We start from the raw sequence: 15,101 nt of genomic DNA, 5'->3' as shown, positions 1-15,101 counted from the left end.
CATGTTTAGAATGAACCCTTGGTATTTCTAGCTGATATGATCCTAATGATCTGAGTGATCTGTTGGGTATATATTCAGTGAGCATATCTGCAATGTATTGAGGTCCTAGGCCATTGAATGATTTATATACCAGTAATAATACTTTAAAATCAATCCTAAATTTAACTGGGAGCCAGTGTAAAGACCTGAGGACTGGTGTGATATGTTCATATTTTCTGGTTCTGCTCAGAATCCTGGCGGCAGCGTTCTGTATGAGCTGCAACTGTCTTATGGTCTTTTTGGGAAGGCCAGTGAGGAGTCCATTACAATAATCCACCCTGCTGGTGATGAAAGCATGCACAAGTTTCTCTAAGTCTTGTCTGGAAACAAAGCATCTAATTCTTGCAATATTTTTCAGATGATAGTATGCTGATTTAGTTATTGCTTTGACATGACTACTGAAACTAAGGTCTGACTCTAGTGTCACACCAAGATTCCTGACTTGATTTTTAGTTGTTTGACCCCTAGAGTGAAGGTATGCGTTCACCTTGAGATCTTCATCTTTGTTTCCAAACGCAATGACTTCAGTTTTATCTTTGTTTAACTGAAGAAAGTTTTGGCACATCCAACTGTTGACTTCATTAATGCATTGGCACAGGGAGTCAATGGGGCTGTAATCGTTAGGCGATAGGGCTAAGTAGATCTGTGTGTCGTCGGCATAGCTGTGGTAAGCAATTTGGTTCTTTCTCATTATTTGGCTCATTGGGAGCATATACAGGTTGAACAGGAGTGGCGCAAGAATTGAGCCTTGAGGGACTCCGCATGTCATGGATGTCCACTCAGACTTATGGTCTCCTATACTCACATAATAACCTCTCCCATCTAAGTATGACCTGAACCATTTTAGGACTATCCCAGAAAGCCCCACCCAGTTTTCCAGCCTGTCAAGAAGTATGTTATGATCGACAGTGTCAAATGCAGCACTGAGGTAGAGTAGTACCAGCACTGATAATTTGCCTGAATCAGTATTTAAGCGAATATCGTTTATTATCTTTATGAGCGCTGTCTCTGTGCTGTGATGCGGTCGGAAACCAGATAGAAAATTGTCAAAGTATCCATTCGATACTTTTCATACTGTAAATTGTCTTGGAAAAGTCCTAGAAAATGGTGGCTTGAAAAGGACCTTGCATTTTATGAATGAAAGAAAAACTAAGGACTGAGATTTTTCAGCATTTTTGTCTTACATTTGTTCAGCTTACTTTTTAAAAAAAAGCTCTTTTGCCCAGGGCTCGACAACCTTTGACATGAAGTGGCTTGTTTTTTTGTGCGTGTTCATTATGCAATTTGGCCTTTAGCTCAGTGTGGCTCATTTCATGCACAATAGTTTAAGAGACAAAAATGCTTTTTTCCCTCAGCTTGGTCATAAAGTTCAACATTAGCCTGGAGTTGGAATTCATAGCGAGTCCAGTGAACCTGGTGAGAGTAAGACACAATTATACCATTACACTTTACCAAATACTTTTTGATGTGGGTGGAAAATGCCAAGTACTCATGAATAGTATTTTACAACACGTTCTTGCCAGTAATCATACTAAGTATTTTGCAAGTGCTGTCACATTAAAACACCACAATACACAAGTTTATAACACAATGCATTATTCCTTTAATGTATGCACTCTTCAACAACTTTTCAAAATCAGACTTTTACAGCATATGTTGATCTGTTGATTTATTAATACTGCAGGAGTATTAATAAATGGACAGAACTTGATTACTACTTGTCCAAGTTATTCCACATGACCATGGTGTACCCAAGTCAAAAAGATTTCGATGAGACAACAGCACAACATAAACTTCTTAAATAAACTCCATGTAACTTCAGATTGTTAAATCATACACAAAGACATATCAGTGCTTTACACTGGAAAAACAAACTTTTTAAAAAAAGTACCATGAATATAAAATTCCTACTATAAAACAGAAGGACTGTCACTCAACAGATGGGCAGGAAAGTATCCTTTAAAAATGCACTTCAGTTTTTATCTAAAGACCTCATCATATCCCTTCCATCAAGTAAACAGCAAACTCTAAATACAACACTTAAATAAGCCATGAGCATATGAATATGATCTATATCAATGCAACTAAAGTTGAAGTCACATTCCAAACCAATAAGGATGTTTTTGTTCAATAATGTGGCCATGTATAACAGTACTGCTCTTAATTATACAGCATAGTGTAATATAAACTATTAACAATCTCAATCCACAGCATTCGCATCTCAGAACTAGGGATGAAACTAATAAATCCTTATTCCCGAAGCCTTTGGCTCATTCGGTCCTTATTAGCACCGTGTTTCAAAGGATGTGACACTTCAGCGCTGTTGTGACAAGAACCCGTCACTAATGCATTATCAACTGGAAGCCAAATATATATTTTTTGTGAGCGGTCTTGAATTTTCTGGACATTTGTTTTAAAATGTCTAGCTGCACTTTGTTTCATTTACTGAAATACTGTTTTTACAGTCTATTTACAAACAAAAAGAAGAGTTGAAATCCTTGTGAAGAAGATTAAAGCTGTCCCTTCGACGCTCTCCTAATACCATCAAACGTAAAACTTGAAACAAGTTGGATGAAGCACAGCAGGTGTTGTGCCTCCTCCTCGTGTTTTAGGTTTAAACAGACTGTATTATTTCAAAAGCTTAAAACAAGTGCGCTGAGATTCATACTGCTCAAGTCTATTACATATATGGTCAGGTATATAACTGACTTCAAAAAATGAAAAAGAAATTAGCATCCTTCCAGTCTTTTGTTTTTAAGTAGATGCATCTGTAAGATGCGGAACTTCCACGTGGGCTGGTGGAGGAGGCTCCTCACTCTGATTGGTCGTTTCAGAGTCTGGCGGCTCCGGATTGGACTGGGGTTCATCTGTGGACGGTCCTGGGGTTTGAGTACAGTTGATTTGTTCCATCACAATTGGAGGAGGCTGAGGAAGAAATGAGAGAGAGACAGAAAAGTAAAACTTTAATTTAATTTTGATTCATAAATAATTTATATATGTACGTTACATAAATGTTAGAGGTCAGTAAGATTTTTTTTAAAGAAATTAAGAGATTCATCAAAGTTAATGATTGAACTTTGATCACAACTTAACATTAAATTGATCGAAAGTGATCCAAGACATTTATAATGTTAAAAGATTTCGATTTCAAATAAATGATTAACCTTTCTATTCATCAAATATTTCCACAAATATATGAAGCAGCACAACTTTTTTCAATATTGATAATAATAATAAATGTTTCTTGAGCAGCAAATCAGCATATTAGTATGACTTCTGAATGATCATGTGACATAGAAGACTGGAGAAATGATGCTGAAAATTAAGCTTTGTCATCACAAGAATAAATTACATGTTAAAATATATTAAAATAGAAAAGTTATTTTAAATTGTTAGGTTTACTGTGTTTTTGATCAAATAAATGCAGCCTTGGTGAGAATAAGACACTTAACTTTGCTTACTGGAATTTAAAGCAGAAGAATAATGTAAAGAATCACTTCGCTGAGAAGTAAGAATGAGAAAATGGTTTCTGATCTATGACTAAAGCCCTATTCGGATGGTAATCGTTTCTCATGTGGACGTCGGTAAAAATACATTTGCATGGCACCTCAGAGATTAAACTCATGGCGATTTATTGACTGGAGTAGCGACTTTTGTCATCCTACGAACCCGCGACCGCACTGCTCACGTGGTCAGTCACATGATTGTCTGCTGTAAATAAAATGTCATATGTTTGGAACATAAGCGTACCCATAGTGGCAGCTGGCACACCTACAATAGATGCAGAATTATTTTTTAAAGTCTTAATAAAAATGTTTTTCTAAACTTGGCCTATTGTTGTTTACTTACAATATTTGTTCATTTAAAAATGTATTTAAATTTTGGTGATCAACCAATCCGCAAACAGATGCTGACGGTAACAAGGCTGTGCTGTTGTTGAGGCTCGCGCCTCATGAGAAATGGAAAGAAAAAAATGAGCGCAGCTCACACCAAGAAATTCAGTGAACATACAGCAGTAAAAATTCATGTGGAGTTTTTATATTTATAACATATATGATACAGTTAAGCAACATCACACGACCACGAGTGCTGAATACCATCACGATTGAAAATGTGACACTTTTTTCATATGACAGTTCAATAAACAAGTAATTAATACATTTTAGACACAATACTGCCTGTTTTTTGTTCTATTTGAGCAGCGAAAATAGTTCCAAACAAAGATCAAAGCAGAACCACAGCGCATCTCACCGGAACACATAACTGAATCATTCAGCGTTTTGAACGAATCGGTTGAGTCAAAGATTCAATGATGATGATGATGATAACTGCCTCATTCCTGAACGATTCAGCCATTTGAACAAATCGTTTGAATAAATGGCTCAATGACTCGCTCATTAAGACGGCCCCCCCCCCCGATTTACTTGTTCGAAGGACAAGCACACGAAAAGGCTTAATGTTAAGCCCTGAGTTAGGCATATAGTATTATGGTAATGTGGCGAGCCTGAGTACAGTTTTACACATCAGCCCAGTCTATTCTGTAAAGTTAGTGATACATGGTCGGGGTTTTTTGCACATTAATCTAGAAAAACTGGGTGTGCCACATTTATTGTCAATGCACACCCAGATACTCTTTTCTGGCTACGCTAGTGGCTTGGAATAATACGAATAAATTTGTATTTAATTTAATAATAGGAAAATAATGTTCTATTTCATTATTTGATTCTCATTTTTAAAAATAGGAAGCTAGATGCGAGTATGCTATATTCGAAATGGTTATTATATTCTTGCATTTTGTCTAAAAAAGGATGTCATTTTATAAAAATATGGAAATTAGCGGAAACAAGTTAATGCAGCCTCTTATTTACTGTCAAAATAAAGCTGCATGGTTTGTATTTTCAATGTTGTGTATAATAGACTACATATTTTTAAATTGTATCATATGTTGCTGTCACAATAACGGCCCATTTAAAATGTTTAAGAAAAACACTGACATTCTGGATTCGGATGGCAATAAAAGCACAGTCTAACCGCTGTAAATGTTAAAAATACCTTACGACCCCCTAAGAAACTATTACCCTCCAAATAGGGCTTTAGTGAAGGAGCGAACACTCAGAGGAGATGACAAGGATCAGATTCTTCTCTACATCATACAGAAAATCACCATAGATCAACTCAAGACCAACCAATCTCCAGGCCGATTATTAGATTGAAAGCATAAGCACTGTTAGCTGAAGAGCTGAGGAAATTTAACATAAGCCCTCTTCCGGTACACAGATCTCTTACCAGACCTAAAGGAGAGATCTGGTGTTTATCAACCCATAGTGAGTTAAACAGAGGTTTAAACTCGTGTATATCAGTCTGTAGCACAGCATTTCCAGTTATTGTGGTTTAGAGCGAAACTAAATTTGGATTTAATAAATTCAGTCTAACAGGCATTTGTCTAAAGCCTTCAAAATCCCTGTAAAATCTTTTATACAGAAGGTAGAGTTTCCATCTCTGGGATCTATGCCACAGACATTTCTAAACATCTTTAAACAAAGCATGCCTGTGAAATCAAAGAATGTAAATGGATGATTGTGTGATCACGGATTGATTCATCCAAAAATTCAATTCAATTCAATTCAATTCAATTCAATTCCTCTCTTATGTCGTTCCAAACCTGTGAGACTTCGGAACACAAATGAAGATATCTTCATTTCTGTCCCATTGAAAGTCTATTCACCCAAAAATGTGATGCTTCAAAACATTCAAAAAAAGATCATAAAAGAAATCGATATGAACTGATCGGTTTAATTCAAGTCTTCTGAAGAGTTTTACTTCTGGAGAAAAACGACATTACCCATGATGCTGTACAGAAAATTACACCAATCAGTGAGTCGAAAAAAGCAACATGTGCCAAAATAGCTCTTTAGCTGCCAACTCCCATGAAGCACTGTGAATGATGTAATCGAGTCGATCTCTCTAAGCTCTCAAAATACTTAAATGTTTCTATATACCTATTTTACTATTTATAGGTATGTGTTTGGGTCAAATTAAAATTTGTTTTATTCTATAAACTACTGACAACATTTCTCCCAAATTCCAAATAAAAATATTGTCATTTAGAGCATTTATTTGCAGAAAACGACAACTGGTCAAAATAACAAAAAAAGATGCAGTGTTGTCAGATCTCGAATAATGGAAAGAAAATAAGTTCATATTCATTTTTAAAAAACACAATACTAATGTTTTAACTTAGGAAGAGTTCATAAAAGAGTTAAATATTATCAAAAGAGTTGAAAAGGAAAGTTTTGAGTGAGGAAAAGAAGGGTTCAATTCTGGCTTTACTAGCAGAGGGATACAGTGAGCGTCTGGTTGCTTCCATCCTTAAAATTTCAAAGATGGCGGTTCATAAGAACAAACTCAAGCAGCAGACATTGGGGACAACAAAGCTACAGACCAGCAGAGGGCGAAAACGACTCTCCACTGACCGGGATGAACGGCAACTCATTCGAATGTCACTCAACAACCGTAGGATGACATCAAGTGACCTACAAAAAGAATGGTAAACAGCAGCTGGGGTGAAGTGCACGGCGAGGGCGGTTGGAAACAGGCTCCTGGGGGCAGGGCTGAAGTCGTGCAAAGCTAGAAAAAAGCCCTTCATCAATGAGAAGCAAAGAAGAGCCAGGCTGAGGTTTGCAAAAGACCATAAGGATTGGACTGTAGAGGACTGGAGTAAGGTCATCTTCTCTGATGAGTCCAATTTTCAGTTTTGTCCAACACCTGGCCGTCTAATGGTTAGACGGAGACCTGGAGAGGCCTACAAGCCACATTGTCTCGCACCACTGTGAAATTTGGTGGAGCTATTTATATATGATGATCTGGGGGTGCTTCAAGGCTGGAGTCGGGCAGATTTGTCTTTGTGAAGTCCACCTGAATGGACATGCGGTTGACAAATCACACAAGGACAATGATAACACCATGCAGCCACAACAACCTCTGCTCACGGACACAATCTCAGCTGAGCCCTGCCCACAGAGCTCACCACAAGACAGACTGTGACATATTAGAACTGCTCCAACATTCAGCACCCAAGGACGACTTCCTGGAAAACAGCCAGGGAAGCCAGGACAGCATATCACAGCCTCCGATAACACCAGAGCAACAGCCTCTCTTCACCAGACACGCTATCCCTCTCTCCAGCATCTCCACTCCTGTGCTTCTCAGAGAAAATGGAAGAACTGGTGTATGCTGGAACCAAACTATCCCACTGTTTTGCTGCGTGCCCCCAGATATCAACCAAAAAACATCAGGCCCCGCAACCACCAAAGCCTGCGGGCCCAGCTCGCCCTCCCCATCCTCCTGTGAGAGCTCTTCGGCCTCTGCCACAACGCCAGGGCCCACACCCTCCCCCATCTGCTCGAACTGATACCAGCTCTCAGTGATATGTGTCTGGTCCCCGCTATGATAACAGTAACTTTCTCAAATGTTTACAGAACAAGCGGGAACCCAGTGTGCCTGTATCTTTCTCTATTGATGTTCTATTACATGATAGAAAGTCTAAGGCCTTCAATAGCCGTACAGCAAACCCAACTAATCTGGTGCCTATTACACGTCTAACTAAGACTGCAAACTAAAATCACCTCTAGTCAACGACTTGATAACCACAAACAACCTGGATTTTATGCTTCTAAATGAAACGTCTAGAAGACAGCTGTAGTGCAACAATCCTCAATGAAACATCCCCTCCTAACTTTACTTTTATGAGTGTCTGCAGAGCTGTTAAGAGAGGTGGGGGTGTAGCTGCTCTTTTTAAAGATGTCTATCAATGTAAGCAAATATCATTTGGGAATTACTCGTCTTTCGATTTATCTGGGTATTGTGTTAAAAGGTGCTCCATGCATTTTAATTGTCATTATTTACAGGCCTCCAAAATACTCTCCATCATTTGCTGAGGACTTTACAGAGCTGTTATCAACAATTACCTCAGAGTTTGACTGTTTTGCCATTGCTGGAGATTTTAACATTCACATAGATAGTGCAGAAACCAATATGGCAAAAGAAATCAAAACTGTTTTAAAAACTTTTGATCTGACTCAGCATGTACACGGACCCACACACAATCGTGGACACACTCTAGGTTTACTTATCAGTAAGGGTCTAAACATTTCATCGATTGTTATTAAGGATGTAGCACTGTCTGATCATTGCTGTATTATCTTTGATATATTGATCTTTCCTGCCATTGAAGGTAGATCTGTGTCTGTCAAGAAGATATGCTTAAATGAGAACACTAGTGTATTATTTATGAAGGCTGTATCTTTAACACCAAGCATATCTGCTGATTTTCTCCTTGATTCTTTTTAACTCAAAAGTGTAATTGATGATATTGCTCCTGTGAAAGTCAGGAAGAAGAGTGGCAGACAAAAAGCACCTTGGAGAAACTCAACAGCAGAGCAAAATATGAAAAGACAATGCAGAAAAGCAGAGCGCATGTGGCGGAAGACTAAACTTGTAGTCCATTATCTGGACAAAGAACAAAGACATAACAAAGAACCATGGTCACTCACAAGCCATCAAACAAAGCCGAGCTGCTTGAATTTTTTCACCAGGAGTGGCATAAAGTCACCCAACATCAATGTGAAAGACTGGTGGAGAGCATGCCAAGACGCATGAAAGCTGTGATTGAAAATCAGGGTTATTCCACCAAATATTGACTTCTGAACTCTTCTAAGTTAAAACATTAGCATTGTGTTGTTTAAAAATGAATATGAACTTATTTTCTTTCCATTATTTGAGGTCTGACAACACTGCATCTTTTTTGTTATTTTGACCAGTTGTCATTTTCTGCAAATAAATGCTCTAAATGAATGAATGAATGAGGCATTTATATAGCACTTTCATATGTACTACTGTACACCCAAAGCGCTTAACAATCATATCAGGGGTCTCTCCTCAACCACCACCAGTGTGCAGCATCCACTTGGATGATGCGACGGCAGCACATTATATATTATATAGATCAGTGGTTAGGACCACTATAAATAGTAAAACTGGAGAAACTGATAATTTTGCAGTGGTCTCTTAATTTTTTCCAGAGCTGTATATACATATTTTGCATTAGACTTCAAATATGTAATCATCCATTTTTAATTTAATTGTGCCGTTTGCAATGCTTCATGGGATTGTAGTTCTTTCCCTCACTATAGCCGTTAAGTACACATTCTTGCACCTTTGTCATTTTGTCTGATTTGAAGCAACAAAAAAAGTGAAAATCGAAGTTTGAAATATGATTCACCTCGTAGCTGATTGGCTTTGTTCATGGCTTATAATTCTTTAAGAAAGGCTTTTTTTAAATCCCTGTGAGAAATGAATGGGAAAAAATACTTCCGGAACCAGTGCTGCTGAAAAAGGGGGTGGAACTATTGCACTCTATGGAGTGAAATTCTTACGGGTTTGGAACGACGTTTGAGTGAGTGATTGATGACACAATTTTCATTTTTGGGTGAACTAACCCTTTAAGAACAATTATACATATTGGAAATGATCATTTTAATCTTAAGGTACAGGTTGACACCAAACCCCTCCTTTGATAAAAAGAAGACACCCACAGTAAAAAAGAGAGCAAAATAAGAGCGGAACAAAAACACGTGGGTGGTTTTACTCAACTGTAATTCTAGTAACTGTACATAACCCTAGAACTTTTCCGATCGTAGAAGGCACTCATATCAAACTGGTATTCACCACAAATCCACTTCCTGTCCAGAACAAAGGCAACTCCTTGCGCCACAGAGCCACCGCAAGGCTGGTGAGAAGCGTGCAAGGCACCAGGTATAAGAGGGCAGGCTGACCCATCTGCATCAGAGCCAGAGCCACAAATGTGATGAGAAGACCAATGCCATAGCCTAAACAAACAGAGATCACATTCACAATCTTTCAATGATACCAAATAACTAAACAAAAGCATGAAAGTAGAAATACTGCTCTACAGTATGTCCGTTAGTATATTACCACATTGAACATATCTGAATTTAAAAGGTCGTCAATGTCTTACCAATAGTGCAGGCCAGAAAGTATATTCGAGAAGTCTGCATGAGAATGTCAAATCTGTGACAATACGCTACAAGCAAACCTGAGGAAACAAATGAAAAGAAGGATATTTTTATTGTCCTTATCATTATGACCAAAATGAAGAAAAGAAAAACAGAAGGATGTTGAGGCAGAGTTTGATTTCAATAAATTTTCTTAAAAACAAAGAAACCATATAAAGTATGCTAAAGTGGCAATAGGTAAAATTAGTTTGGCGTAAAATATCAAAAGGTGGCTTGTTGCAAAGAACTTTCCCACAACTAGTTTAATTTCTCACCTGAAAACATGACACAATAATCAGCTTACCAAGTTCAATGACCTAATTTTTTGGCTACATGAAAACTTCAATTTCGGTTTTGGTAAAAAATTCATTTTAGTGCATCATCACATTCTTTCCATGAACCCTGAAAATCTGTTCATCATGCAGCTGATGCAACAACAGTAGTGACGTTACCTGGTACCAAGATATCCCCAAAGCCCAGGAGAGAGAAGGGCCGGTCACACAGGACCAGAGGAGACGAATTTAACCTGGGCACTTTCAGCACCATGGGAAGCTAATGAAGACAAAGATGCTAAAATTGACACCACAAAATAAAACAAAAATGTATTTACATTTATCAACAACAAAAAAACAACTTCCTACCTTTTCATGAGTAGAGGAATCAGAGGGACCAGCCGCCACCTCAACCATGATACTTTCCCCACTCTGCATGGAACAATAAACAAATAGATGCCAAAGAATAAAAATGTCTATTTTGAATCAATTTTAAAAACGAAACTAAGAAGAGCATTGTACCTCAGTTAAGAGTGGTGTTATGAAAACAAAAAACACGTCATACACGAACAGCACGACCAGCAGCAGAGTGCAGGCCTACAATGAGAAGAAAAATCAATAGGAAATGCATCACCTCCACACGCTGTAATCGTCAGCATCCACCAGCATTTTAAACTCACCTTGAAAGTAGGCAGCCTGATTGTTTTCAGCATGTAGAGACAGAAAGCGATGCCTAACGCATCCTGAAGTATCCACGCCCACCTAGGGAACATGATTTTTCATCAGATACCATCCGTGATAGTGCCGAAAATGTCAAGAGTCTCAAGACCTAAAGTGTTTTTCACTACTCTTACTGGTCTTCGTTGCGGAAAACTCCCCAAGTGACGCTGACTCCTATACAGAAGGCTGAAAGGACCAGCATGCGCACCTGTGGCCGCTTGTGGCAATATGGCAAGTTATTCTCAGGTATCCTGTCAACACACAAAGCATCTCCTTCAATACAAAGCCAAAAGGAAAGAATCTTATCTTGTCTTTCTAATGCACATCTCTGACCTGCATTTCCCAAATGGTAGTCTTCGGACAAAAGGCCAAAGACAGCTATACAGACCGACGGCAGATGCCAGACAGAACGTCGCTATAGTCATATACACTGTGAGAGAAATACAGAGGAATAAATCAAATCATCAAGTTCAACCGAAGTACACACAGTTTGTTGAAAAACGGTAATACTTAAATGATTTATTTACCCAATTGATCATAGAAGAAATATAAGAGCACCAGCATAGAGCAGCACATGACCACAAACACACAAATCATGATGGGGGTGACGTCAACGATCTCCTCGTCTTGTTTCTCGGCACCGTCGTCCCTTTTGTGCTTCATGTAACGTCTGTCGGCACACATATGTGGGTTTAGTTGAATAAACTCTGCAGGCTGTCAGCTTTATTACTTATTTATCTTACAAACTGTGCCTCAAGGGCTCACAATGTTACAAGGGCACAATTCTTACTTTTTAATGTCCCTGCTGCCAGCCCAATATCCTCCGACAGCCACTGTGCCCACTGCCATCAGAAAGATGAGCACCATGTTGTAGTCCACCACCGGTTCATGAGGCGCATACATGGCCACCTGCTGTTTCTCCCCAAACGTCTACAAACAGACATAAGAGAGAAATAAATGGCTTAAACTTTTATTGCCTTTGTAATTTCAATGTGATGTGTGTTGAAGTGATTTTGATTGAGCAACTTCAGTCCAAAGACAACCTGCTCTAATGAAAAATTACCTTACTGATGTCCAGCATGTCTTTATAGCTTAGCAAGGCCACTGGGATGCCTATCTCCTCATACTGAGACTTGTTGCCTGAGGGTGGAGTCTGTAAAGCATGTCAAACAAGCTTATTGTGACTCCTGTGAAAATGTTTTAATGACATTAATGGTGTTATAGTCTTACCAGTCTATCTTTGCTGACGATCAGTAGTCCCTTGGCACCATTGATCTGGGCCAATCTGACTTTTTCATAGAAAGTGCAATTTCCTCTCATCACCATTGGGATGGTGTTTGGGAAGCCACCCTCGGGTACATCAGAGGGGGAGCACAGGACAGAGGTGGTGAGATCGTAAGTCTGGAGGCGTGCCTGAAAAAACAATAAAGGATGAATGAGTGCCAGCATTGTGATGATAAATTGTACACTGCAGTTTCAGATACAGCAGGGGTTTCTTTTGGGAATGAGGCCTTTTATCGTGAAATCATTACAATCTGAATGTGTGTGTGTGTGTGTGTATGTGTGTGTAAAATGTAAATTGCTACTAACTGCTTTACTGAGGTCCTGAGGTAGTCGAGCCCACTGAGAGTTGAAGAATATGCAGTAATCTTTGCCTTCACTCTTCCCCTGATCGCTGAAATGTGCCATGCCATATTCACATAAAACCTGTGAATCAGAATGGATACAGCTCAGGTTATTGGTTAACGGTTTTGTGCATTTCCTTCTTGCTGAAGGAAAAACTGACAATAGGAAAGAAATGTGTAAAAGTCTGAGGGTGACATGAGAGTTGACATGAACTTGCATTAACCATTCATATAGCGAAATGTACAGTGAGTTATGAATTCTAATTACAAAAAGTTTGACTTTCATTTGACTTTCAAATAAATTGCAGGACCACATTTAGAAATTGTGTTGCTTTTGCCTCAGTGTTACTGAGATGTTATTCATTTTCTTAATACATTACACTATTCAGGAATTTGTTGTAAAATGGACTAATAACACAGGTACCGGTAGTATGATGAAAGGCTATATGATGAGTTACAGATCATCATAATTAGCCTTTCCAGCAACTGGACAATAATTACATGAAGACAGAGCTCATTGTGACCCACACAAACACGATACACCATCACGTTAACACATGACACTAAAATTCTAATAACATTAAATGGAATGAACATAATACTCAAATGTGCATAACTATTAAGAAAAAAAGATACTACATAAAAAAAAATTTTATTTTTACATCTATTTTAATATTATTTTGGTAAGGTATATGGTAAGGTAACTTACGGTTTGCTACCAACTAAATGGGTTTTGATGTAGCATGTTTACGTTCGTCTTCTGGAAAATTACTGACATTTCCAGTGTACAGTCTCACTGTTTGCAAAATAAATAACCACATTAAAACAAAGGTTTGCCATTATTGATCCAGCAAAAATGACAGTTTGATCGCTCGTTTGATCAGTGTTGTAGACTTGTTTCGCGGTAACAGTGTCATGTCAACAGGAGTGCAAGAGGACTCGGCCGCGCGGGCCCCAAACATGCACGAGCACATCCCTACTGACGTCCACCTAAAGCTAATCGTACATAGCATGTAGCCAGTAACCATCGGTAAACAAATTAAACAAACTGGGTACAATCCTGTTGAGAAACCCACCAAAAAGCAAAGGTTCTTTTATGTCTTCTTGCGTCTTACCTGTTTGAACAAAAGAGCTGCCCAAAGGAGACTTGACAAAAATCTCATGATGCCTGAATATTGTTGTCGTCTCCCCCATCCGCACTGCCCTCCGCAGACTCAACTATCAGCTGTTTAAACATATCCCGCCCACATTTTGCAGTACGTTGCCGATTGGCTACCTTTATCTACTTCCGAACGTCCACTATTGGTCTATTGGCTTTCACTCTAGTCAATCAAATTATGGTCTCGCCTTCACTTCATAAGTCCAAATTTGTCATTCCTTGAAACATCATTTCCAACGGTTAATGTACGTAGGCGTACTGACTTAAACCTAGGCTGCAAAATACATATAGACATTTTTCAATAACAAAATCGTACGGAGCCCCCCTAGTCCCACTTTGGCAAAAAAAAATTATTATAACTATCTTGTGGCCTCAAGATAGTAACTCGTGGCCTCAAGATAGTATCTCGTGGCCTCAAGATACTAACTTGTGGCCTCAAGATAGTAACTCATGGCCTCAAGATAGTATATCTCGTGGCCTCAAGATAGTAACTTGTGGCCTCAAGATACTAACTCGTGGCCTCAAGATAGTAACTATTGAGGCCACGAGTTAGTATCTTGAGGCCACGAGATACTATCTTGAGGCCACGAGTTACTATCTTGAGGCCACGACGAGTTAGTATCTTGAGGCCACGAGAGACTATCTTGAGGCCACGAGATATATCTTGAGGCCACGAGTTACTATCTTGAGGCCACGAGTTACTATCTTGAGGCCACAAGATAGTTATAATAATTTTTTTTTTGCCAAAGTGGGACTAGGGGGGCTCCGTAAAATCGTCATTTTTTTGTTTGACAGATTGAAAAAGTATGTGCCACTGCCACATGTAAGGAAATTGCTTAAGCTTAATATACTTCACCCTGCCTAAAATGTCCATTTGCGCTGGATATTGCATTTTCACACATTGAACTTCAAACTTATGCATCGACGTCACTTTTCTGTTCATTCTTGAAATTAACTTTGCCTTGTCTAAAGAATAGCTTATTCACTGTTTGGACTGCGACTGCCGCCTTGAACTTGAGCACGGCCTTTGTTTTTGTTCCTTAATTTTGTTCTAAAATAGAGTTTATTTGGACTTACTAGGCGTATCAGTGTTTTAATGTGCAGAACTTGCCAGACTTTGCAGAACACATTGTATCTGAGGAGAGCAAAAAGTCCTCCGTGCTTTTTCATCAAACTAATGAGATGTTGCAGCTAATGTTTAATTAGTATTATT

The 15,101-nt window shown here is 38.7% G+C and overlaps 1 protein-coding gene and 1 long non-coding RNA gene across 3 annotated transcripts; one reads left to right on the top strand and one right to left on the bottom strand.

Moving 5' to 3' along the window:
* Nucleotides 1–1,618: 1,618 nt before the first annotated feature.
* Nucleotides 1,619–13,974, bottom strand: sppl2 (signal peptide peptidase-like 2). 2 transcript variants are annotated; one of them, XM_082173880.1, is made up of 15 exons: nucleotides 13,845–13,974; nucleotides 12,695–12,811; nucleotides 12,335–12,517; nucleotides 12,168–12,257; nucleotides 11,895–12,034; nucleotides 11,632–11,774; nucleotides 11,438–11,534; nucleotides 11,239–11,355; nucleotides 11,065–11,146; nucleotides 10,907–10,981; nucleotides 10,754–10,816; nucleotides 10,565–10,664; nucleotides 10,076–10,153; nucleotides 9,766–9,926; nucleotides 1,619–2,964 (listed from the first exon to the last, which is right to left on the bottom strand). In XM_082173880.1, the coding sequence occupies exons 1-15, from the start codon at nucleotides 13,890–13,892 to the stop codon at nucleotides 2,794–2,796; spliced, it is 1,665 nt and encodes a 554-aa protein (XP_082030006.1). In that variant the 5' UTR covers nucleotides 13,893–13,974; the 3' UTR covers nucleotides 1,619–2,793. The 2 variants fall into 2 exon arrangements, 1 of the variants encoding a protein (XP_082030006.1); XR_014206982.1 differs by having other exon boundaries at nucleotides 2,825–2,964; nucleotides 9,691–9,926.
* On the top strand, nucleotides 2,971–9,258 carry LOC309501712. Its single transcript, XR_014206983.1, has 2 exons — nucleotides 2,971–8,611; nucleotides 8,669–9,258. It is a non-coding gene; the product is annotated as an uncharacterized lncRNA (long non-coding RNA).
* Nucleotides 13,975–15,101: the final 1,127 nt, after the last annotated feature.

The sequence above is a fragment of the Leuciscus leuciscus genome (assembly GCF_965113295.1).
Source record: "Leuciscus leuciscus genome assembly, chromosome: 6".
Classification (NCBI taxonomy): domain Eukaryota; kingdom Metazoa; phylum Chordata; class Actinopteri; order Cypriniformes; family Leuciscidae; genus Leuciscus; species Leuciscus leuciscus.
Note: the sequence above shows the minus strand (reverse complement) of the source record. Positions and strands in the feature narration are given on the sequence as shown.

Coding starts and splice junctions, on each gene's coding strand:
- sppl2 (XM_082173880.1), bottom strand. CDS start 13,892: ATGAGATTTTTGTCAAGTCTCCTTTGGGCAGCTCTTTTGTTCAAACAG. Junction 12,035..12,167: donor ACATGCTGGACATCAGTAAG/GTAATTTTTCAT, acceptor GTCTGTTTGTAG/ACGTTTGGGGAGAAACAGCA. Junction 2,965..9,765: donor GGACAGGAAGTGGATTTGTG/GTGAATACCAGT, acceptor TTTCTTCCTCAG/CCTCCTCCAATTGTGATGGA.